This window comes from Epinephelus moara, chromosome 18 (genome assembly GCF_006386435.1).
Source record: "Epinephelus moara isolate mb chromosome 18, YSFRI_EMoa_1.0, whole genome shotgun sequence".
NCBI classification, from domain to species: Eukaryota; Metazoa; Chordata; class Actinopteri; order Perciformes; family Serranidae; genus Epinephelus; species Epinephelus moara.
This window is the reverse complement of record NC_065523.1, coordinates 20396770-20420998: the sequence shown is the minus strand read 5'-3', so window position 1 is coordinate 20420998 and position 24229 is coordinate 20396770. Positions and strand designations below refer to the sequence as shown.

The window sequence follows — 24229 nt, the reverse complement described above, 5'->3', positions numbered from 1 at the left end:
ACCAACAGTTAAACATAATTACTTTGGGCTGGGAGGTGCAGTGAATTAACTTTGTAGTGTCCCACCCTAGGAAGGCGTTTTCACAGTATAGCCTACTGCAATCAAATACAACAAACAACACTGAAAATCATCATTGATGATTTCTGAACAAAAAAGGATGCATATAAGCTTCACAAAGATAATTATTGCAAGGCTATTATGAATTATATTGTCAGGCACATGCCATTGTGCATGTGGTGTTTCCACACCCTGTGTAAACCACCTGCCTGCTGTCATAGTATATGAGACAACTGACTGGTATGGGCGTTCTCTAATAAAATGACCATACTGCCTGAGGCAACTGAAAGGACAACTGTGTGACAAACACATCACTAATAATGTAAGGTTTTTATATGGACACTTGTCCATACAAATACATACAACACGACAAAGGCCTACAACTTGTTCATGGCATCTTCACATACAAGATGTTAAAAATTGCTCATGGGTTGTCATGCCTTATTTGCAAGGGCGTTTGAACACTGGGGGTGCATATGAAACGGCGGGTTTGGGGTTCCTCTGACAGAAAATTGTGAGCATCAAACATTTTATAGGCTATCCTGATTTCTGGTGAATTTCCATGCACGGCATGCCTTTTCTGCACCAGCTGATGTTGCACATGTCTTTAATTTAGTCGAAATGAAAGTCCTCTGCTCAACTTATTCCAAATTTTCAGCTCTCTATATTACTGTAACCCTCTTTTCTTGATTGTAGGTGTTCTCTATAGTTCTTCTGGGCTGTGGGTAATAAGCAGGCTACAACATTTGTTTCTTCCTCTTCGTACAGAAACTTCTTCTCTGTTAAGCAGGAGGCACTCACTGTCTCTTGTGTCTCACCAGTACCTGTCCCCACAACACAAGGGCAGGTAGGAGACAATTAAAGTCACTTAATACAGCAAATGAAAATACCAATTAAACAATACACAAAGTACTATAAATGACAATGAAATACGAATTTACCAGTAACTCAATAATGCTGAATCTATTACTACTTGAATATGAATAATGTACCCATTAATAAATAACACAGTAACTTAAGTGATAAAAATAACCCTGATTCATAACCTGTCTCTCATGAGCAGTCACATGAAATACTACATCACTAAAACACAGTATCAAACAGTAAAAAATACAATAAAACAAGCTACCCTGCCACCTCCTCAGACTGTCTCATTGCTCATTACAGGAGTAATTTTCCACAGCAGTTTTCTCTGCTCTTGAAAAACGCCTCACTGCCCTCACACACTGTTCAAATGAAAACTATCTGAGCACCACAGATTAGGCCTGACGCTGCCTACATTTTCTTTGCCCCTGTGAGTCTGTGAGGGGGAGATTAGGTGAGGATTAGAGCCCACTGGACCAGCTGGCCGCCGAATTCATCCTTAAAATATCTCAGGAATGCTGATATCCTTTCTCATGTCTGGTAACATGAAACCTGATGGAGGCGCTGTTTCATGCCAACACCATCATCAGGCAGGTTGCTAGGTAAGAGCTGGGGAGGGGAGTACAGTTAGGCATTGTGCTGCAGGTTGAGTAAGAGCAACCTGGTAATCAGGAATAAAAGTTCAGTTTAAATAAAGTTTCAGGAGCTAAATAGGCTTTAATGTGACTGAAGTTATCTTTTAGATAATGTAGAGTATTTTGAGGGAGTTGTTTTTATCGCAACAGGAGTGATCGGGTCTGATCTGCTTCAGCAACCTGCGCTTTTCCTCGGCTTTAATACAAAGGAGTATCTGTCCGCTGTGCTGCAGGTGGATAACTGCGCTCAGGTAATGTAACACGAAACTCACCCATGTGACCAATGGCGATTTGAAGAGTAGGCAAACTGCTTTACATAAACTGGTAGTGCAGAGGAGGATGTAGTCCGGCACTGGAGCCATTCAAGTAAGCACGGTTTGTGCCCTGAGGTGTTACCTGTTAGTTTTCAATGGACTGAAGTATTTGTTGCGGTTTCATTTTGGACAAGGTGAGGCGGAAGCGAGGAATCAACCTGCTGCTCGATGTTCCTGGATCACCTGAAAACAGCAGGATCACTGGTATGTGTCTAAAACAGGATGTGGGAAATGAACTTTACAACTTATTGACTTATTTATTAGTAGTAATATTGTTGCAAATAAGACATTTAAGACAGCTGTGCTCAGTTTTAAATACATGTCCTATTAATAGCTTATTATTTTCCTGTGGTGTGAGCAGGTTTAATGGTGATTCAACATCAGGCAGAATGTGTGACTCAGTGGTTGCATGGTGTTCCTGACTCAACCTCAGATTAAAGGAGTCTATAAGAGTGACAAAAAAATGACATTAATGTGTCTTTAGCTGTTAAAGATGGGCGATAAATCCACGCAGTGAACGCTGGACCCAACGAAATGGACCCGAGCTGATGAGCCAAACTCCCATTCTGCCCTCACTTGGCCCCTGCTGGTCACGGGTAGAGATGGCAGCGTGTCTGGATGTGCCTGGAGTTGTGGTTGGGAGTGTTTTACTGCTAGTGCTGAGCAGTAATCCTGCGTGCGGTGAGTCAGTGACCATCCCTACATCCTCCCCACACAAATAAGACATCCAGATGACCACACCTGCAGACGCAGCATTACATCCTGCAGTGATAGATAAAATAAAAGAGATAGAGAACATTCCAGAGCCAATCTGAGACATGCACGGGCTTGTCAGCATGTTGTAGGAACATTTGACTAAAGATTGAAGTAAGAAACACACACACTGTGAGAAAGAGGTGCATTTAGTTCCGGTTTTATCTTATCAATACTTATGCATACAAAAGAGTTTCACAATAGAGTCGGCTCTCCTTTTAGAGCGTGTCTGCCCCCTCCTGTGACCCCCGGCTTCTTGTTATCAAGTTGCACTTCTGTCCTTGCAGAGTTTACTATTTGCCCTGGTGAATGATTGACTCAGAAAATAGTGAGGGACGGTTGAAGTCTCCAAAACAAAACCTTCTTACTAAAGTGACTTTCAATACTTTTGCATTGCTCGACACAAACAAACAGGACAACAATAGATTGAAGTTGTTTTCCCATATATTTCGTGTCGTTTTACTCAGCTGACTGCCGTAGCTTCAGTGCACTCTGCATTCCTGAGCGTCTCCTCCACCTCATACACTCTGGTCAAGTAGTAACTATGTAGTTTCGTGATGTCACTGAGTAATCACATGGCTGGTCATGGATAAAATGGCTGGGAACAGCAACACACAGGCCAGATAATTGGTGGCTGCACTGTTGGTTCCTCTTTTACTCTACCTGTGTAGAATAGTGTTTCCATTACATAAATAAGGATGTGGATTAGGGTTCCAAATAATAATTATTTTCACTGTCAATCTGAATATATTCTCTTGATTAATCAGTTAATTGTTTGGTCAGAAAATGGTTAAAAATGTTGATCAGTGTTTCTCAAAGCCAAAGATGACATCTTTAAATGTGTTGTTTTATCCACAACCCAAAGATATTCCATTTACTGTCACAGATGAATACAGAAACAAGGAAATATTCACATTTAAGCAGCTGGCATTGGAGAATTTTGCCTTTTTTCTTTTAAATTACTCTAACCGATTAGTCAATTATTAAATTACTTGGTGATTCATTTAATAGTTGACAACTAACAGATAAATCAATTTATTGTTGCAGCTCTAATGTGAATAAGTGCCTCCTTTTAGTTGGTCAACTATAAAAGTTAAACATTTATTTGTGTTTTTGTCTCATTGGCGTGATCTTTTGGACATTAGTAATAAGTTACAATCACACAGTGTGCACTTTATTATTCAGCTGGATTTTAAAGACGTATGCTTTCATTCATCAATGTATGGATTGTTTAGTGAGTGTGTTTACATGTACTTAAAGGAAATTCAGCAGCTGGTTAGCTAATGTTAGCAACACGACTGGAAACAAGCGCAAAGAGATTTCTTGCTTTCTCCTCTTGTTAATTTTCACTGCAGTCATTCTGCTGTTCTCTGCCACTAACCAAGAAAAGAAAAGTAATCGTTATCATGTAATAGCCTAGTTATATTTTTCTTTTCAACAACATTTTTAATTTTATCCCCTCATGGTCAATCAGATCAAATATAGAAATTTCAACACGAGTGGCACCTCTAAAAATTGCTTACTGAGACATTATATCTTGTTTGTTTAAATACATATAAACTGAAATGTAAAAACAGCAATTCACTGTTTAAGGGGGGCTATGTACTGGACATTGACTAAAAAAATAATGAACGTAGCCACCGTGATGTCACCCATTCATTTGTGGACGGCCATTTTGAAGCCTAGAGTTCGGCACATAGGTATTGGACTACTTCTTGGCCAGTACTAGTAACCTCCTGGAGTCTCTGCTGATTACTCTTGAAGTAAAATCCCGAGTCCTCTTTGCCTGAGACTGAGACAAGATCGAATGAAAATGCAGACGATTCTGTAACGAGACCGAGACCTTCCAAAGCTGGTCTCGACACCAAGAGCCATCTCAAAAATACTGTAATACTGCTCTGCTGGTTCCTGTAAACTAGTCCATTCAGTTTACTTCCCAAAATATTGAACTAATACTTTAAATCAGTGGTTCCCAACTGGTGGGTTGTGGTCCAAAAGTGGGTTGCGGGAATGTATCGAGTTTTTATTTTGAAGTACAGTGAATTTCCAGCACAGAGCTTTTATTTTGTAGTGCAGTTTCCTGCTGTAGCATGAGTGAATAACGGATAGCTACTTAACAAAGACAGCAAAATAGCTCGACATGACCAAAGGACACTGAATATATTACAATATGTGGACCTTAACTAAGAATTCTTTTAGTTAATGGACAGCCCCAATAGGTTACCAGTAGTGATGGCCCAAATGTATGAAGTAAACACATGAAGCAGGTAGAATTAGCCTGAAAAGAGTTTGCATTGTTACCAGTGTTTCTGACCTGTCTGCTCTTTTCACAGGGAATTTCACTACGCTTGCAAGTGACAGCCGTTCTAATAACACCGCTGTGAGTACTAAATCTTCATCATGACCACTAAATGACATCAGAAAGCATCCAGTGTCACCACATTGATCAAACCCCAGTTTATTTCCATTTGCAGGGACCCAACATTGCAGCTATCGTGGCCCCGACAGTCACCCTGGGTGTTCTGGCGATAGTCTTGGCTGTTGTTGCCTGGCTCCTCTGCGTGGTGAAAAAGAGGAGACAGACTGAAGGGACGTATAGACCCAGTGCAGAGGAACAGTCCGGTGCACGCGGCGTGACGGCACCTGATGCACTAAAGTTACCAAAGGAGGAAAGACTCATCTGAGAGCTTCTGCTTTTGTTTTTGGACAAAATCCTGTGAGGACACTGTGACGAGGCTCTCTCCCCTGAGCCGATCAGAGACAGAAACAGCGTTTTCCCAGGTGTAAGAGAGGACAGACCGCCAAGACTGAGGCACCACAACATGATGCATTTACTTACAGCTTTCATTTCAACCTGCACTGACTGGGTCCTGTATGGCACTATGAAGAAATGCACCTGGACGTATGGATCTAGCTGATCTTAAGAACAGTTGAACATTTCAAGGAGGTTTTGAAGATTTCCTCTGCACGAATGAAACAAGAGCTTCAGTATTTTATCACAACTAATAACTATAGTTTAGAGATGTTTTCTCATTTCACTTGCCTTAATATGTCATTTACTCCACAACGTGATTTTGAAATACTGTCACTGGCAAAATCAACACCAATCTTTACCTCAAGCTCATTTCTTTTACTACTGAGAGTCCTGATGAGTCCACTGCATTTTAAATCGAGACAGATGTGTTTTAGCTGAATGAATGTGATTAAATATCTTATAATAATGCAAAAACTCTTGTATTTAAAAATTAAAAATGAAGTTATAAAAATTATATTGAGCAAAAGCAACGATTGTTTACACTTCAAACTAGTTTAAAGTCTTGTCTTTCATTTCATGAGATCAAAAATGCAGATATGTTTTTACAATGTTGCATGTTTATTTAAGCTTTTGTCAAATAAAAAATGTCTGTGTTCACAAAACATTCAAACATTTTAAAGCATCTCCGAGGACAGTTTATACAATGCATTTAGTTACTGAAGCTATGATTATATTTCCCCTGCAATCCCAGTCAAAATAACACTTTGGTAGGAAAATATAAATGTTCCATATCTAAAAAAAGATCTTCACAAAAATGGGAAAATGTAAACAAGTTAATAACTTTGCACGATGAGTCACTGGATGATGAAACACCTTAGCAAATAAGCAGGACTGGTAGTCATAGTGAAAAGTTCATCTCCTACAACAACCTGTGAGATGTTACCTGTGAAACACTGAGGCCTTTGTTAGTCTCCTTGGACGGAAAGGTCACCATGGTGTAATGAAAAATTGCGGAGAGAGTATAATCTTTTTTTGTACAGGTATTTGTATAAACAGAAATATTTGGAAACTAGAGGAAAGCAGGCCAAAATAATTTAACATCGACTTTTACTACAGAAAATAACACTGTAGTCTAGATTTGGACTAATGAAGGAGAGAGAGTAGAGAGATTGGGTCCTTCAACAATGTGTTGGGTGGACAATGGGCTCTTAAATTGCTACGTTGAAAATATGCCTGTGTTCAAAGAAGAACCCTCAGTAAATTAAAAACAGTGCCATTTGCTATATATGCCCTTGAAAAACGCAAACTCATCTTCGTCATATTTATTTTGTCCTTTTTTGTAAAATAGTCAATGGCATCTATAATAAAACAATATGCTTATTCTAAAACTATTAATCAACTATTTAAATTGTTAAATTAATTTCTTTTTTATTTACAGATATGCAGTGATGACTGTTGGGTAATATCTATGTTGATGTTCTCCAATATCAAGTCTCTGATCATGGGACAAGCATGATAGCGTGCACTAGGGCCCATCGTAACTACCTTACACCACTGCTTCTCACTGACTACAAATGTCAATAATTGTTTTCAGCTTTACAATATTTGCATCACGGCTTAATTTACAGGCAGTATTCAGGGTTCAGTTTTTTCCCCAAATCAAAAAACATGTTTTTATAGACCACATGAATTATTTTGAGATCAGTGGTGTAGTGGAGGGTATATGAGGTATACCAGTCTTTCAATGGCCCTTTACAGTATGCCCACCTATTAGCCAAAAACCATTGGAATATATAGGAGAGTATGCCCACTTCCTCCTTGGTAACCAACCCATCTACCTAGGAGTAAACCCTGCTAATCAACTTCTACCTCACCACTGGTTGTGACCTTCCTAACCTTTGGGTTGAGAGTTACTTGGCAGTACAGACACTGAAGTGCAGTCATGTCAGATCACACATTAAGTGAATCAATAAAAACTCAGAGGCAGCAAATGTGGCCTTTCATTGGATTTTATTCACCCTACAATTCCAAGGCTTCACAGTTAAAATCACTTGCTTTTCAATTCCGCAAGGCAATGAGAGGACAGATGTAAGGGTAAGTCAGTGCATTCACAACATACAAAAACAGTTAAACCAAAAACGTAACTAGCATCAGTACACATCGATGTCTAACACTAGAGCAACAGTGATCTAGACAGTGACAGTTTCTCAGTGTGTCGGGTCATTCGATTCATGATGGAGGGGGATGATGGGGAAGGGGTGTGTGTTAAAATGAGGTTTGGCAGCTGGTTAGGTTGAGGTTTTAGGCGACTTCCTCCTCTCCCTCCTCCTCAAACTCGCCCTCCTCAGCGGTGGCATCCTGGTACTGCTGGTACTCGGACACCAGGTCGTTCATGTTGCTCTCGGCCTCGGTGAACTCCATCTCATCCATGCCCTCTCCTGTGTACCAGTGGAGGAAGGCCTTACGGCGGAACATGGCGGTGAACTGCTCGGAGATGCGCTTGAACAGCTCCTGGATGGCTGTGCTGTTGCCGATAAAGGTGGCAGCCATTTTGAGGCCACGGGGTGGGATGTCACAGACGGCGGTCTTCACATTGTTCGGGATCCATTCGACGAAGTAGCTGCTGTTCTTGTTCTGCACATTCAACATCTGCTCATCCACCTCCTTCATGGACATGCGGCCCCTGAACACGGCAGCCACAGTGAGGTAGCGGCCGTGACGTGGGTCACAGGCGGCCATCATGTTCTTGGCGTCGAACATCTGCTGGGTGAGCTCAGGCACGGACAGGGCGCGATACTGCTGGCTGCCCCTGCTGGTGAGGGGGGCGAAGCCTGGCATGAAGAAGTGCAGACGGGGGAAGGGCACCATGTTGACAGCTAGCTTACGGAGGTCAGCGTTGAGCTGGCCGGGGAAACGCAGACATGTGGTCACGCCGCTCATGGTGGCGGACACCAAATGGTTGAGGTCTCCGTAGGTGGGGGTGGTGAGTTTAAGTGTGCGGAAGCAGATATCATAGAGAGCTTCATTGTCAATGCAGTAGGTCTCGTCTGTGTTCTCCACCAGCTGGTGGACAGAGAGAGTGGCGTTGTAGGGCTCCACCACAGTGTCTGACACCTTGGGAGAAGGCACCACGCTGAAGGTGTTCATGATGCGGTCAGGGTACTCCTCACGGATCTTGCTGATGAGCAGGGTGCCCATGCCAGAGCCAGTACCGCCACCAAGGGAGTGTGTAAGCTGGAAGCCCTGGAGGCAATCGCAGCTCTCAGCCTCTTTCCTCACCACATCCAGGACGGAGTCCACCAGCTCGGCTCCCTCGGTGTAGTGGCCCTTGGCCCAGTTGTTTCCAGCTCCACTCTGACCTGTCGTCAAAAAGTGTCACAGTTCATTAATGGAGGAAAAACCATCACTAAATTCAGACGTGATTGCAGGTTAGTTCACTAAATTCACAGCTTACCGAAGACAAAGTTGTCGGGTCTGAAGATCTGCCCGAAGGGACCGGACCTGACTGAATCCATCGTACCAGGCTCCAGATCCACCAGGATGGCTCGGGGCACGTACTTCCCACCTGAAACCAAGTCGGATGCTTGTCAAGCTTGATGCATTATGTAATAAATGTAAAACATACACATGTATGCAAATTATTTTGCACGGTAGGTGAGCTGGGCAGGTGAGGGACGAAAAGAGATTGCTCGGTTTGCTCTGTATCTGGAGCTCACCTGTGGCCTCATTGTAGTAGACGCTGATTCTGTCTAGCTGCAGATCGCTGTCGCCATGGTAGGTACCAGTGGGATCAATGCCGTGCTCATCGCTGATCACCTCCCAGAACTGAGAAAAACAGGCGTGGAAGGAAGGAGATAGATGTTAAGTCACGGTAAAAATAAATAAATAAGCCGTGTTTCTCGATATAGCACACTGCAACTTTACAGGAAGCTATTTTTACACCAGCAAATCTGCAATGGCTGTTTAATTCTCTAATTGAGTGCAGGTCAAAAGAGCAGTCTATTAGTCTGAAATGCAGGCTGTCTCAGGAGTAATCAAGCAGATGGCAATAATCTGATAAGCAAGTGTCTTTGATGCTGTGAGAACACACTGTACAATAAACCTCAGCAAGCTTTAAACTACCAAAATATGCAATCGTATGTGTTAAAGTAACAAAATAACATCATGGATTTGTGTGAATCAGACATTTTTCCAACTGGAATTTGCTTGAAAAGAATTAGAGCCCAAAATAGGTCATATAGGTGGAGGGGGAGGGGTGGCTACTACTACACCACACCACACAGACAGTGGTTTCAGTACTACTACCGTCAATTCTTTAAATAATTGATTGCAGCACTCGACAAAAAGTGTTTAATGCTCAGGTCTTAATTTTGCAAAGCAAATGTATTTTATATGTTGCATAATTTAACACGAACGCACCCGTGCACGAGCCTTAAGCCCAGTGTAAACCGTGCAGAGAATATGAATGAGCAAAACGTCTATGATTTAAATTTTCATTCATTGCACGACGCTTGGATCAAGAGACGACACCGCCTTGGGTTTATTCTAGAGGATTCTTGGAGGATGGATTAGCTGCGGGCTAAAGTGTCGCCACAATGTCAAACCACGCAGAAAATGGAAATGAGAAGAATTACCTTGGCTCCGATCTGGTTTCCGCACTGACCGGCTTGCAAATGCACAATTTCGCGCATTTTGGACAGATGGAGAGGAGGATGGTCGAGTAGGAGATGTGAGACTGAGCGGCAGAGATTCACACAGGATGATGACTCTTGTAATCGGTCGTCCGGGATTTTGTTGCACCGCCTCTGAGACCGTCTACTGGGCTGAATCGGTGGTGCAACTTGACGTCATCGCCATGGCAACCAAAGACCGGAGGAGAAAGGGAGGGACCAAGACCCGTGGAAATGGCGGATAGGGTGTGAGGAGCTGCATCAGTCATCAGTAGGGATTCTCATTATTCTCATGAACCGAGTGCACTCACACACACACACACACACACACACACACACACACACACACACACACACAGAAACACATGACTGAGGCGTTTACTATGAGAGGTCATCGAGGTTATTGATGCGCAGTTTTAACAGTGAAGTCTATTGTAAAGTAGGAGTTTATTATTTTGACTTTAACACACAACATCCGTCAGCCATGATTTGAAAGGACATGGACAGTAACATATAAATTGTGTCAACTGGAGTTAGGGGACTTCTTGACTTACAACTTCATGTTATCCTACAGTATTATGTTTTGGTGTTTTGGTGCCATGAGGTCTGCATGTTAACACAGGACAAAATGAGTAAAACAAAGGATGTGCAGCCAAGGGCAAATCTTCTATAGAGGGAGTCAACACCCATTTGCCTTAGATAGATTCAACAAAGTGCTGGAAACATTCCTCAGAGATTTTTGTCTATATTGACAAGGTAGCATCGTGCAGCTGTTGCAGATTTGTCGGCTGCGCATCCATGATGCAAAACTCACTGCATCCCAAAGGTGCATTATCCTGCTGGAAGTAGCCATCAGAAGATGGGTACACTGTGGTCATAAAGGGATGGACATGGTCAGCAACAATACTCAGGTAGGCTGTGGTGTTTAAACCTTGCTCAGTTGGTACTAAGGGGCCCAAAGTGTGCCAAGAAAATATCCCCCACGACATTACACCACCACCACCAGCCTGAACCGTTGATACAAGGCAGGATGGATCCATGCTTTCATGTTGTTTACACCAAATTCTGACCCTACCATCTGAATGTTGCAGCAGAAATCCAGACTCATCAGACCAGGCAACGTTTTTCCAATCTTCTATTGTCCAGTTTTGGTGAGCCCGTGTGAACTGTAGTGGCACCTGGCATGGTCTTCAGCTGCTGTAGCCCATCTGCTTCAAGGTTCAACATGTTGTTGGTTCAGAGATGGTCTTCTGCAGACCTTGGTTGTAACGAGTGGTTATTTGAGTTACTGTTGCCTTTCTATCATCTTGAACCAGTCTGGCCATTCTCCTCTGACCTCTGGCATCAACAAGGCATTTTCCCCCAGAGAACTGCTGCTCACTGGATATTTGATAGTGATTTTTGTGACTGGCGGATTAGGTATTTGCATTAACAGGCAGTTGAACAAGTGTACCTAATAAAGTGGCTGGTGAGTGTACAAAAAACACAAAATCCACTGAATCCCCCTCAATCTTACACACTGCACCTTTAAGTAAAAGTACAAAATTCCTAGCATCAAAATATACCTATATCACCCTTTTGTTTTACAATCAAAATGGCATACATGATGAAGGACAAAGTCCACAGACCTCATTTTGTGCAAAAATGTATTCCAAAGTTTATCTGAAACTAATATGAGGCATCAGCTGTCTGAATTAGACACATTAAAAGGATATTGTCCAAAGTTACTGGCTATTTAGTACCAAATTCCTTGTTTTTGCTACTAGCCCTCCACTGCAGCTCAACAGGGAAACACTGTTGAGGGAAAAGCACATTTTTACAGTTGTGAACCTCTCCTTTAAAGCCCATTAGTTTTGATTTGAACATCATTAAAAGATAGTGGAAAACCTATTTATTTACTTTGGCTTTCATTATTTTATTTTGAAATAATTCCCTCCTTGTTAGTATTCTTACAGGTCTTTTTATTGTCTAATTTTATTGCCTGTTTGGCCTTGTTTTAATGTGTTGCATTTGTATTTTTTATTGCAAAGCAATTTGAGCTACATCTCTTGTATGAAAAGTGCTCTACAAATGCAGTTTATTACTATTATTTTTATGCTAATATGACAATCTGCGTTTAAGGACAGGAAAGAAAACACTGCATGTGAACCCTGAATATTCGTTACCTGTGGGCTTAAAAGGCAGACACTATACTGCATAATGTTGAGTTTTATATTCAGAATCAAGGACACCTCTAAAAATTTAATTATGCTAAAAACATGTCACTTTCCATTACAACCTGCACACACATCTGGAAATGCAATGCCACTTCTCTACAGAAGTTCACTGTGTCATTTAATCTATTTTTAGCTGCCACGTATTTCACATTTTGTCTTTCTTGGATTCTTCTTTCAGAAAAGATATTTTCTGGTCCCTTATATATGAGCAAAAAATGACCTTCGGTATAAATGTGGTGTGTTAAGAAAAAGACTAATTATGTCACACGCATGCATATTTCAATGATATAAAGCTGATGAGATGAAATTCTCATCAGCAGCACTGCTGATATACCTTTATGAAATAAGATAAATGTGTCTTTCTTGTCAAGACTTTCAGATTTTGATGGTAAAAAACTGCACAAGTTGAGGCATATTTGCATATTTTTTGTCATTACAGAACATTTTAACCAAAAAATCCTAATTTCTTGGATGCAACCTTCCAGGAGGATGACACAGATGTATATGAATCCTTTTTGACTGTCAGTACACAGAGGTCATGTGATTCTGACAGGACAGACGTGAAATCTACAAGCACACGTGAAAGCAACATCTTTAAGAGGTCGAAGTCGGTATGGAAACGCTGCATCAGATTAAAATCAAGGAATAAGGTCCAGCAGGCAACAGAACAGGATTTGGATGAGGTTGTCAAGTCAGAAAGCAGTGACTCAAAATATGGCACTCCTTGTCCTGAAGAGATGTCTCCCACTGTGTCAACCAGTTCCAGTTAGGACATCAAGACTGCTGAGGAAGCAGACCTGACCTCTGTCCCTCTGGAGATGGTTGATTATGTGGAGCATGAGGACGTCACCCCGGAGACTGGAAATGTTCCACGAGACCTTGGATCAAACATCGAGTCATCTGACCGTGCGTCTCCTCCCACTGCCTCAACCGCCTCCAGTGAGGACATCAAGGCTGCTCTGCAGGCAGACCTGACCTCTGTCCCTCTGGAACTGATGGATGTGAAGGATGACGACATCACATCAATAGAGAAAACTGTTGCGCCAAAACCATCCACCACTAGTAGAACATCACGGAGAGAGGTCTTCATTCACAGATTCATTCGCTGGCTCACTGGCCTGAAAAACATCCTATACACCATAATCAATGCATTTTTTGACAGCCTTACTGAAGAGTAAGTAGTTTACTCACTGCTTACACTTGAATGCACTTGGCATTTGTTGTGTGCATTTTTGTTTTTGTGCTTTACCTTTGTTTCTCTGTGTATTTTTCCTTTTTGGCAGCAGAGAGAAATAAGCAAATGTATTTATACTCCTGAAGTGAAGGACAAGCTGGCTAACGTGTGTGTGGTGGTGCTGACACTCTTCATAGAGACAATCAGTGATATTCTACCACAAGCCATGAATCAGTTTGCTCCGAAATTGGTACCTTGACCAGGAGAAGTACCACCTCCTCCCAGGCATGTTGTTCTTTTGGCCAAAATTGACTTTTAGAGCCTCTCAGGGAAAAGTCTGTCAGTACTGAGGACAAACTTCACCTAAGTTTTAAAAGCTCCTTTGGAGAGATTTTCAGTAAAGTGGCTGGTGCGGACAAATCTGTTGGCATAACACCCAAATGTATGGAGCCCATTGTGACAGCGATCACCAATGAGGTCAACTCTGTTCTGTCTCGTTCCCTACAAGCCTCACTAAGTGGAGGATCCTTCAATGTCCATTCTGCCACTTGCTGCAAGTTAATTTGCAAATTTAGACAGTCAAGATGGACAAAAAAAATAACGATCATGAGATTGATGGATGCACATACCATCAAAGTCCACAAGAAGTCAACATGGTGGAGGTACTGGCAGAAGAAAAAGGTCCACCCGTTCTAAGACGAACAAATGGTCGAGTCTGTCAGGTTGTCATCAAATAAACTATCATCTGGACACAAACTTTCCTCTTCTCCTCCAGCCACATCCAAGGCCTGCTCCAGTAAGATGAAATCCACCTTTCTGCAGTTAGTTGATCATGTAGAAGAGGACAAGCTCCTTCACACTCCATCGGACCACAGCAGTCCGGTAACCCTCAAGATGAGAGAAGCGATGTTGGTATGAACGAAGGTGTTACGGCTACATCTGATACTGATGCAAATGAGACCCAGCTCAAGAAGAAAAACAGACTCTGCCAGATTTTCTGCAAGGTATGGATGCATTCACCTGGGAATTCAAAGTGGTCAGACGTGATTGAAGGGTTGAAAAACAGAGGAACTAGACCGGACCTGAATCGAACAGCGTAACAATGGCCTTCACTGTTCATTTTTCATACACAAGTATAGTTGTGTGTACAAAACTGTCTGTTGCAATGAAGGATGTTTCCATTGCATACTTAAATCTACTATGTGTTTAGTTAAGGATGTGAAGTTGTGACGTGAAATGTCCTCAAGGCAAAACAATTTCAGCTGGCCTCAAGACAGACAGAGTACTTTATCATTCCCTCAGGAAATTATTCTGTCACAGCAACTTATTTGCACAGTATTTAAGACATAAAGAGCAAAGAAATATACAATACTGGTAGACAAAAACTTGTAGACGCCTCCTGCCATCTTTACGCTTAACTATATAGGTTTTTTTTCTATACTTAGCTTTTCAAATATCCTACAAGGGCATATAGGAGGAGGATCAGAAGGCTTCAGCTCAGGACCAAAGATCTGGCTACTACTCCACTACTATCAGTACTTCGACTACTGTCTACTTCACTGTACATGATCGTGAGAATGATGTGATGAGCGAGGGTGTGTTGGTGAATATGTGAGTGTATGATGGTGCATGTGTAAACATTATATGCTGCTAACTGGATTGCTCCACCAAAGTTTCAATGTCAATAAAGGATCTATCTATCTACTTTATTCCCTTTTCTACTGCCATTCCTTCCCTTATGCCTTTGTCTACTAAATAAATAAATAAATAAATGAATAAATAAATAAAAACTGAAAAAAATAAATAAATAAAACCAATTAAATAAAAATTAAATAAATAAAATAAATATTAATATTAATATTTTTAGCCATCAGACAGGGGTGTTAATATTTCTACTATCATGATACATATATGATTATTATTGTTAAATACATATACTATTATATATTAATATTTACATATAACATGTATACTATCATATACTGCTCCTATTATCACTTGTACATCGCAATTGTATCATCACTCGAACTCCCTCAATTGAGCACATCACCCCTTTTCTTCAACAACTTCACTGGCTCCCTGTCAAACACCATATCGACTTCAAGATTGTGCTGCTCACCTTTAAGGCCCTTGATACCCTAGCCCTATTGTATCTTTCTGAACTCCTTCATATTCACTCTCCTTCCCGTACTCTAAGATCCTCTTCCGCTATCCAACTCGCCACACCATCTGCTCGCTTGTCCACAATGGGAGCTAGAGCCTTCAGGTGCTCCGCCCCCCGACTTTGGAACTCTCTCCCACAAGATATCTGCATTACTGACTCTCTCTCCACCTTCAAATCCCATCTTAAAACACATCTTTTTAAACTGGCATATGCCATCTGATTCATCCTTGATACTTCACTTTGAAGTATTTTTTTTGCCTTATTGAGGTTTTAATAAGCAACTTATTGGTTAGTCTTGCTGAATTCTCTGAACTGGTTTAGCCAGTCTGGGTTAAAACTCAATGCCTAGAAGTCAGAAACCACCCTCTGAACACAGCAGGGCAACAATGCCACAGTCACTGAATTCACTGATGTATGAAATTAGTTGCAATGTATTGTTTTACATGACCTTCACTTGTTTAAATGGTCAATTGCTAACTGCAGAGTGAATTAATAAGTAGGTTAAAATGATTGCTCATGCTGCCTTTGGTTGTTAGCATGGAAGTCAACGCTGGAACATTCACATTCACATTATCCTGAATGATGACATTCCAAACATGCAGTTACCAACCAGCTTAAAGCGACCCAACGACCAGCCAATAGGGCTTCATTTCCTGTTTCCCAGCACGGCTACATACAGTGTTGTTTCACTGTGCTGCATGATTTGAGTTACTCCCACAAAAGTCATGCACAGGAAAGCCGAGAGCACTTGCTACTTCGTGTCAAGAACAATGCAGGGGCTGTTAGTGTGCTCTGAGGCTTTCAGGAGACAAGTTTAACCAGGCACGCTAAATCATAGTTGACAGAGGAATTATTAAGGACTGAAACCTGGGGACACATGCTGTTTTTAACTTCGGATTCTCTACATTGTACATGAGAAGCAACTTATCATGTCACTCCCAGAGGAGGATCTCACATGCCCAATATGCTGTGACATCTTTACGGACCCAGTGTTGCTGTCATGTAGCCACAGCTTCTGCAGGAGTTGTTTGAAGCGCTTTTGGGAAACAGGGATACGTGAGTGTGCAGTATGCAGGAAGAAAGCCTCCAAGGCCAGTCCTCCCACCAATTTGGCTCTGAGAAATGTCTGTGAAGCTCTGGTGGAGGCCAAGAGGAGTTCAGTAGCACTGGAAGAGAAGATGAACTGTAGTCTGCACGGGGAGAAGTTAAAGCTCTTCTGTCTAGTTGACAAACAGCCCATCTGTGTGGTGTGTCAGTCCTCTAAACTGCACAAGACTCACGACTGCTCACCTATAGAAGAGGCAGTGCTCGACTGCAAGGTAAGGGAAATAAATTTATGGGTTTCCCACCTGTGAAAACAACCTGCTAAATGTGCTCAGCTGTTTCAGTCAACATTAAGTATTCATGGTAACACCTAACGGTAGAATGCTGTCCCACAAGTCTGTCCTGATTGTTAGCCAGGCTGTAATCTTTCACTGATGAACCCAGGCCTAAAGTATCCAAAGCACTCAAACTACTGACACATTATTAAACTCTCTGATCTCTACTGACCGAGGCCTGTTTGATTTTTAGGATGAACTTGCCTTATCCCTAAAGAACCTGCAAGAGAAAGTGGACAGCCTCAAAAGAATTCACATGACCTCTGCGGACATGTTCAAGTACATTAAGGTAACCTGAGATGAACTGACAGATAAATGGTTTTGAACTAAAAAGAAATTTGGTCACATAAAAATGTCAACAATCTCTTGCAGACTCAGTCACTGAAAACGCAAAAATCAATCAAGAGCCAGTTCGAGCAGCTTCACGAAATCCTCCACCAAGAAGAGTCGGCCAGAATAGCAGCTGTGAAGAAAGAAGAAGAAGAAAAAATGGCAGGAATGAAGGATAAGATCAAAGAGCTTTCAGCAGAAGTGCTGTTGATCGCAGAGACCATCTCAGTCATACAGGAGCAGCTGAAAGAAGAGGATATGGTATTGTTGAAGGTCGGTACAGTCAGGTGTGCATTAACTTTTTAACCACTGTTCCCAAAAACTTCTCACATTGATTGTGTATTTTTCTTTTTTCCAGAATTTCAAAGATACCCAGGACAGGTAGGTCAGCAAAGTTATAGATTTACACTCCTTCTACTTTGTGATATATTCTCAGTGTAAGATATTTGTTTTTATCACAGAGAGAAAAGCATAGCGTTTGGTTCAGACAACATGGCCGGGTTTCTGATTGATGTGACAGTGCATCTCTGCAACCTCAAGTATAAAGTTTGGGAGAAAATGCTGGACCATATTGACTACAGTAAGTACATATAGGTGTCAATTTTCTTCATGTTAAGAGGCCAAAAGAGTAAAACTGTGCAACCCAAATCCTGTTCAACAAACCCAATCACCAGAATATTGTTGGCATTTTACATTTCTGCAAATCACGGCTATGTTACATTTGTATGCTATTATGTAGTGGATACGTTGGAGCTTTACTTTTCTTTCTATTTCAACAACGCTGTGGATAACCAGTAGTAAAGTTTAGGCACAAAAACCACTTGGTTATGGTTAGAGAAAGATCACATTTTGCTGGAGAAGCTGTTGTCATCTCTGTAAAAAACTACTGTTTTTTGTGGCTCAATCCCAGCCGAAACTTCAGCAATGTCTTGGGAAAAAATGTCCACCTTTCATGGTACTATGTCAGCAGAAAAAACGGCAATGTCTCAGTTAAAAAGACCATTTTTTATAGCACTATTCTGGCAGGAAACACACCCCAGTCTGGTGGCTAAAAAGCTGCTAGAAATGCAGCTATGACTCATCAAAAAACAACTGGCTTTGTTGTTTGTTGGTCTCAAACAGTAGTCTGCAGCTTGGCAGGCATTTTGACCAGGTGACATACCATCCACCATCCCCTCCCCTCCAACTTTATTATACATGTATACGAAACATACCAATGTAATGTATTCGTGGTGTGCAGAAACATACAATGCCGACATTTTCTCGTGGTGACTGTGCTGCTTTAACATATCTATCTTTTTGCTAATATCCTGCCTTTCAGCTCCTGTGACTTTGGACCCAAACACAGCACACCCCTGCCTCATCCTGTCTGACGACCTCACTTCCGTCCATTACTCAAAGCAGCACAACAGTTGCCCTGACAACCCAGAGCGCTTCCACATCAGCGCAGAAGTGGTAGGCATGACCGCACTGGGCTCAGGAAGCCACCACTGGGTCGTGGAAGCAGGAAGTAATCAAGACTGGCTCCTGGGCGTGGCCTCTTTGTCTGTACCTAGGGACTCTGAGGTCTCCGCTCGGCCTGAGAATGGATTCTGGACTTTGTGCTTTCGGGACGGAGAGTTCAGGGCAATGACCTCGCCACCCACGCCGCTGACAGTTAAAAGAGCGCCAAAACATGTCAAAGTGCAACTGGATTACAACAAAGGGACGGTGTCTTTCTTCAACCCTGCTGATGACACACTCATTTATGCATTCACAGACACATTCACAGAAACTTTACTTCCATATTTTTATACACAGAGCAGTCATCCACTGAGAATAATGCCAGAGAGGGTACTTGTCACCATGTTGCGACAATAAGAGGATGAAGGTTTTATGCAAGAAAATATGGTTCCAGTCGTGATTTGATGGATGAGTGGGATTGGTGACAAATGGTTTCCCCCTAAGATAACTGGCAGCTAGCTCCAGTTAAATCTTTACTGGACATTCGAATCAATCATAAAGGGTTTAAAGGTTCTGTGTGTGACATTCAGAGCATTAATACAGCAGCAAACTGTTATTTGCTATGTACAGATACACAGGAGAATTGCCTTCTTTCGTAGAGAATGAAGTCACTTAAACTTTGTGTGCTGTAATCCAAGCTTCTCTGTGGTTTCTTGTGGTAAGCCGGTCTGGTTGCACGTGCATGTATCCTGCTGGCTAGCTCATCGCCACCGCTTTGCACCACCCTTGTACAGCATGTTATCACTGATACCGGGATGGCATCATCTTGGGAGCAAAGCGCCCACCCTCTGGGGTCCCCCTAGTTAACACTGTTAGCTCCGTCAATGTTGTAGTGCTGTTTATAGAGTTAGCACGGTTAGCTGCTAGCCACCAGCTCAGCCACTTCCACTTTGTGCTCTGAATTTTACATGCAGCCCCTTTGAGAACAGAGTGTGCTGTATGCTGTGCAGACTGTGAAGCCCCTTGAAGCAAATGTGTGGTTTTGGGCTGTATAGAATTCTTGACATTTAACTCTTGGCAAGAAACCAAAAAGGGTATTTCCCATATTGTAGCACTATTGCTTTGAAGGGCAATGCTCAGAGAGTGTCTGGATTATAAAATGATTTAACTTTGAAGACAAGCTGTCGTGTTAAATTGCCATAAAATCCAGAAATGGTTCCTAAATTGCTAATGTAAGAGGATAAATATACATTGCTGTCTGTGGTGGAAGATGGGAAAGCACATTTACATAAAAAAAATGTTATAGGTAAAAATCAGAAGTTTAACAACTAGGTTTTGGTGTGTGGCAAGCCCTGTCTTTCTCACTCTTTTAAATTGCCTTTGACTTACATCAAAATGAATGACACTGCTGTGCGGGTGTTCTATGATTCTTCTATTGATGATTACCATATTATGTTGCACTCAGATGAGGGAGAGGTTTCTAACTTATTCAGCACTATGCACTTTAAAGAATAAATATCACACACATGCACAAACACAAGTCTGTGTCACATTCATGATGAGGGGTTTAGACTGTACAGTACTGTTTATTGCTGTCTTTTGTACACATGATGGCGCCAAAGTCAAATAAATATGTTGAAGGATTTCATTACAGTTGAGACTACTTTAACACAGAAACCTCGAGCTGTTTGTAGACATTTTACCCCCAGATTTTTACAGTTTCACAGTTTACATAAGAATCTACTTAATGAAAACACACATCTAGAAAATTAAACAGGAGTCACACTCACAAATTCACAGATATATGGTATTCATAGTATTTCCTTTCTCTTACAAGTCTTCTTTAGAGAAAAATGTTAAACTGAGCATCCATGAGTTACAATGTGAATATAAGATCTTCCTAAACCTAAGCAGGTGGCTTTTGAGCAGGTGGGGTTTTATTGTTCTCTGCCGAGACACAGGTGCAGTACTTCTTGACGCAGCTGTCTGGGAGGAAAGGCATCCTCTCCAGACGAGACAGATAGATGAGCGGCTGGATGGTGCTGCTGATGTTGAGGAAAGCAAAGCCCACAGGCTGCACATAGCAGCGAAATACATTAGGGGCGTAGTGGTCTTCAAAAGGAAACATTGCAACAGGTGGCAGGTAGTTAAACACAATGATACAAAGGATAGACAGCACCATCTTGAAGGCCTTCTTCTTCATGGGGTGCATCTCATCTTTACCTGTGCCGCGGGACTTCTTCAGGGCCCACAGGATAGACACATTGCACACGACCATCCAAGTAAATGCTGCCAAGATCTCACCGGTGAACACCTTCTCAAAGTTGGGAAGACCCCCCACAACCTTGGCTGCAGAGTAGGCAAAAGTGAGGCAGAACACCAGCAGTGAGAGGCTTATCCTGTACTTGATGTGTTTAAGCTGCCCAAACATAACTGGAAAGAGCACGGCAATAAATCGATCCAGGCAGATACAGGAGAGAAACAACGGCCCGCTTATGTCTTTCACACCATAGGAGAACTTCAGGGCCGACCAAACTTCTTTGCTGTGCCAGTGGTAAAGGTTAAGGAAGCTGACAGGGGTCATGGCGCTAAAGTAGGCATCCATGGAGGCCAGGCAGCCCAAGAATATGTCTGAAGTGGTGGGTTCTTTGCGATTGCGAATGAGGATGGCGATGACAAGTAAGTTAGCAGGGATTCCCACGGCTACATTGATGCACTGCAGGGTCAGGTCGAAGAGGATGCCCTCTACCATATGTTCACATCCATCAAACACACTGAAGGGTTTCTCTGTGGCGTTGGCAGTGGTATTGAGTGGGAGAGCGGTTGAGTTGAGAATTGATGATATATTTCTTTCCATTATTCTGCAACTGCAAAAAACAAAACAAACACAAAAACCAGTACTCTGATGGAAGAAGAATGAGAATAGTTGTGAGAGTCAACCCAATCACTACAAAATTTTGACATTGTACGTTTCTGCAAACCATCGATACATTACATATGCACGTTATTGTGTCGTGGATCCGTTTAACTTTAAAATTTCAAAAACACTGTGGTTCGGTTTTGGCACAAAAAACAGTTGGTGAAAGATCATGTTTTAGGGGCACAATTCTGGCAGGAGACGCAGTGATGTCTTGGTGAAAAACAATCGCTTTTCGTGCCACTTTCCCTGCTAAATGGCCACTACAGAACACCTACATTTGGAGCCTAAAAAGCCAATGGAAACACGAAGACTGGCGGCTACAAAATGCCCCTGTTTGTAGCCTATAAAGCCGAACGAAACACACTGACAAGTTGCTGCAAAACACTTCTGTTTGGAGTCTAAAAAGCTGACAAAAAACACACTGACTGGTCACTACAAAAAAATCCACATTTGGAGCGTAAAAAGCAGATGAAAACACAGTGACAGGTTGCTACAAAATACCCATGTTTGGAGCCTAAAATGCAGATGGAAAGACACTGACAGGTAACTAGAAAACACCCATGTTTATAGCCCAAAAAGCTGACGAAAACACCACCAACTGGTTACTACAACAAGTCTACGTTTAGAGCCTAAAAAGCTGATTGAAACACACCGCCAGGTTGCTATGAAACACCTACATTTGGAGCATAAAAGCACATTAATGAAAACAGCAACAGGTTGCTACTAAACATGTGCATTTGAAACTTATAAATCAGATGGAAACACACTGACAGGTAACTTCAAATCACCCATGTTTTTAGCCTAAAAAGTTGACGCACCAACTGGTCACTGGTCGCCTAAAAAGGCGATTGAAGCACACTGACAGGTTGCTACGAAACACTCACATTTGGAGCATAATAAGCAGATGAAAATACAGCGACAGGTTGCTACAAAATACCCATGTTTGGAGCCTAAAATGCAAATGGAAAGACACTGACAGGGTGCTACAAAACATCCACATTAGGAGCCTAAAGCTGATGGAAACACAGCAATGACTCGCTAAAACCCAACCACTTTTGTTGTTTGCTAGTCTTGGCAGCCATCTTGCACTGGTGATACACTATCCACCATCCCCTCCACCTCCCAGTGACAGTCAGCTCATACATTATGTTGCTTTAGAAACGTTAATGTGATAGATGTGAAATGTAAAAAATGTAATTTATTTGTGGTTTGCAGAAATATACAATATCAACAATTTGTTCTGGCAACTGAGCTGTGCGGGTTTAACATGTTTAACCACTTTCTGCACAGCACTCACTCACTACATTCACTCACTCAAAACGATTTCCCATTAAAGCCAGGTGTTTATCGAGGAGACACGTTCTTCATATTGTTTTCTAGTCTAGTCTGTGATCTTCTAAATGATACAGCCTGTCATGACTGTTGATCATTAGAATCCTTGTTTCTAATCTGTTGAAAAGTTTATTCTCAGTAGAGTTAAACTAGCCGCAGAGTAAAGCGACACAGTCCCCAGAGAGCAATAAAAACACGTTACAAACACTGTCAGGGCTTCTCCTCGGGCTGTTATTGTGTTATTGTTTCTGCACGTATCTTCCTCTGGGAGGCGTGACTCCGCGCATGCAGGGACATCTAATTCACTTATGGGACTCAGACCAAAAGCACCACCCTCTCACAGCAGAATAAAAAGGGCAGCTATTCCCAAATAAAAATGGCAAGCTTCATATTCTGCACGCAGGCGATTGCTTGAGACTATTGTTAATCGGTTCATTTGAAATTTAGTATTGTCCTGGAGCTCTTAAAAGCCTGTTTTTGACATTAAACTATTCCTAAAGCTAATTTCTGACCAGAAAAGGACAATAACCTGGAAAATAAATGCAATAATGGCTGGATTGATGGAATCATAACTGGAGTCAGACATGAAGTAAAGCATCACGGGTGAACTGGGCCTTGAGCTCTGTGTCTCTGTCTTTGGGCCCTATTAAGCACAAATGAACCACAAATGGAAGCTTTTTTGCATGTTGTGATTGTTTGTTCTGTGCTCTGGGATTATATTACAAATATTGACTCAGAGTCAAGCTGATTTGCATGAGTCTTTACACGCAGTACACCTGAGCTCCCTTCACTGAAGGGACCATTGGAGCCAGAGGCTGTGATCGTTCCTTGTACAGCCATCAAGGGGCCTATTCGGATTAAATGTGGACCTTTCTTGCCCCTCCTCCCTGAGTGAATGGTGTTTCTCACCTCCCACTGCTGCCGGTGCTACTTCAGGCCACGCACGCTCCTATGGGGCTAATCACACAGACGAAGGAGTGAAGCTCTTTGCCAAGATGATCGTCCCTGGAGATGGCAGACTTAATCAATTGTTTTTTTCTTCAGGCATGTCTAGTGCGTACAAAATTAACAAAACAGAATTTTAAATAGAAGGCTATTTTGGAGCCTTTAATTGGGTGCTAAATACTCTACACTATAAAGACCTGTTTAACATGTATTCATTGAAATTTTCAAGAGTAAGGTTATACTTGGAAAAGGAGACTTGTTTTGTTACAAAATCAAAA

General features: G+C 41.9%; 4 protein-coding genes across 5 annotated transcripts; 2 read left to right on the top strand and 2 right to left on the bottom strand.

Moving 5' to 3' along the window:
* The first annotated feature begins 1513 nt into the window (after nt 1-1513).
* crb3a (crumbs homolog 3a) lies at nt 1514-6057 on the top strand. Of its 2 annotated transcripts, XM_050068896.1 has the most exons (5): nt 1514-1807; nt 2005-2074; nt 2355-2551; nt 4957-5003; nt 5098-6057. In XM_050068896.1, the coding sequence occupies exons 3-5, from the start codon at nt 2419-2421 to the stop codon at nt 5305-5307; spliced, it is 390 nt and encodes a 129-aa protein (XP_049924853.1). In that variant the 5' UTR covers nt 1514-1807; nt 2005-2074; nt 2355-2418; the 3' UTR covers nt 5308-6057. The 2 variants fall into 2 exon arrangements, with proteins under 2 accessions (XP_049924853.1, XP_049924854.1); XM_050068897.1 differs by lacking the exon at nt 2005-2074.
* A 1314-nt stretch (nt 6058-7371) lies between these two features.
* tubb4bl (tubulin, beta 4B class IVb-like) lies at nt 7372-10202 on the bottom strand. The gene is made up of 4 exons (XM_050068883.1): nt 10013-10202; nt 9095-9203; nt 8833-8943; nt 7372-8737 (listed from the first exon to the last, which is right to left on the bottom strand). Exons 1-4 carry the CDS (start codon nt 10067-10069, stop codon nt 7680-7682), a joined length of 1335 nt encoding a protein of 444 aa, XP_049924840.1. The 5' UTR covers nt 10070-10202; the 3' UTR covers nt 7372-7679.
* Nucleotides 10203-16318: 6116 nt separating this feature from the next.
* LOC126405275 (zinc-binding protein A33) lies at nt 16319-20421 on the top strand. Its single transcript, XM_050068933.1, has 6 exons — nt 16319-16921; nt 17175-17270; nt 17354-17584; nt 17670-17692; nt 17773-17891; nt 18633-20421. The coding sequence occupies exons 1-6, from the start codon at nt 16532-16534 to the stop codon at nt 19169-19171; spliced, it is 1398 nt and encodes a 465-aa protein (XP_049924890.1). The 5' UTR covers nt 16319-16531; the 3' UTR covers nt 19172-20421.
* Nucleotides 20422-20588: 167 nt separating this feature from the next.
* Nucleotides 20589-22045, bottom strand: LOC126405276 (G-protein coupled receptor 183-like). Its single transcript, XM_050068934.1, has one exon. The coding sequence runs from the start codon at nt 21609-21611 to the stop codon at nt 20661-20663; it is 951 nt and encodes a 316-aa protein (XP_049924891.1). The 5' UTR covers nt 21612-22045; the 3' UTR covers nt 20589-20660.
* Between the last annotated feature and the right edge of the window lie 2184 nt (nt 22046-24229).

Excerpts from the sequence above, each read along its gene's own strand:
- LOC126405275 (XM_050068933.1), top strand. The coding sequence starts at position 16,532 with ATGTCACTCCCAGAGGAGGATCTCACATGCCCAATATGCTGTGACATC. Across the intron at positions 16,922-17,174 it reads AGGCAGTGCTCGACTGCAAG|GATGAACTTGCCTTATCCCT; the intron begins GTAAGGGAAATA and ends TTTGATTTTTAG. Across the intron at positions 17,693-17,772 it reads TTCAAAGATACCCAGGACAG|AGAGAAAAGCATAGCGTTTG; the intron begins GTAGGTCAGCAA and ends TTTTTATCACAG.
- crb3a (XM_050068897.1), top strand. The coding sequence starts at position 2,419 with ATGAGCCAAACTCCCATTCTGCCCTCACTTGGCCCCTGCTGGTCACGG. Across the intron at positions 2,552-4,956 it reads GAGCAGTAATCCTGCGTGCG|GGAATTTCACTACGCTTGCA; the intron begins GTGAGTCAGTGA and ends CTCTTTTCACAG. Across the intron at positions 5,004-5,097 it reads GCCGTTCTAATAACACCGCT|GGACCCAACATTGCAGCTAT; the intron begins GTGAGTACTAAA and ends TTCCATTTGCAG.
- tubb4bl (XM_050068883.1), bottom strand. The coding sequence starts at position 10,069 with ATGCGCGAAATTGTGCATTTGCAAGCCGGTCAGTGCGGAAACCAGATC. Across the intron at positions 8,944-9,094 it reads CTACTACAATGAGGCCACAG|GTGGGAAGTACGTGCCCCGA; the intron begins GTGAGCTCCAGA and ends ACTTGGTTTCAG. Across the intron at positions 8,738-8,832 it reads ACCCGACAACTTTGTCTTCG|GTCAGAGTGGAGCTGGAAAC; the intron begins GTAAGCTGTGAA and ends TTTTGACGACAG.
- LOC126405276 (XM_050068934.1), bottom strand. The coding sequence starts at position 21,611 with ATGGAAAGAAATATATCATCAATTCTCAACTCAACCGCTCTCCCACTC.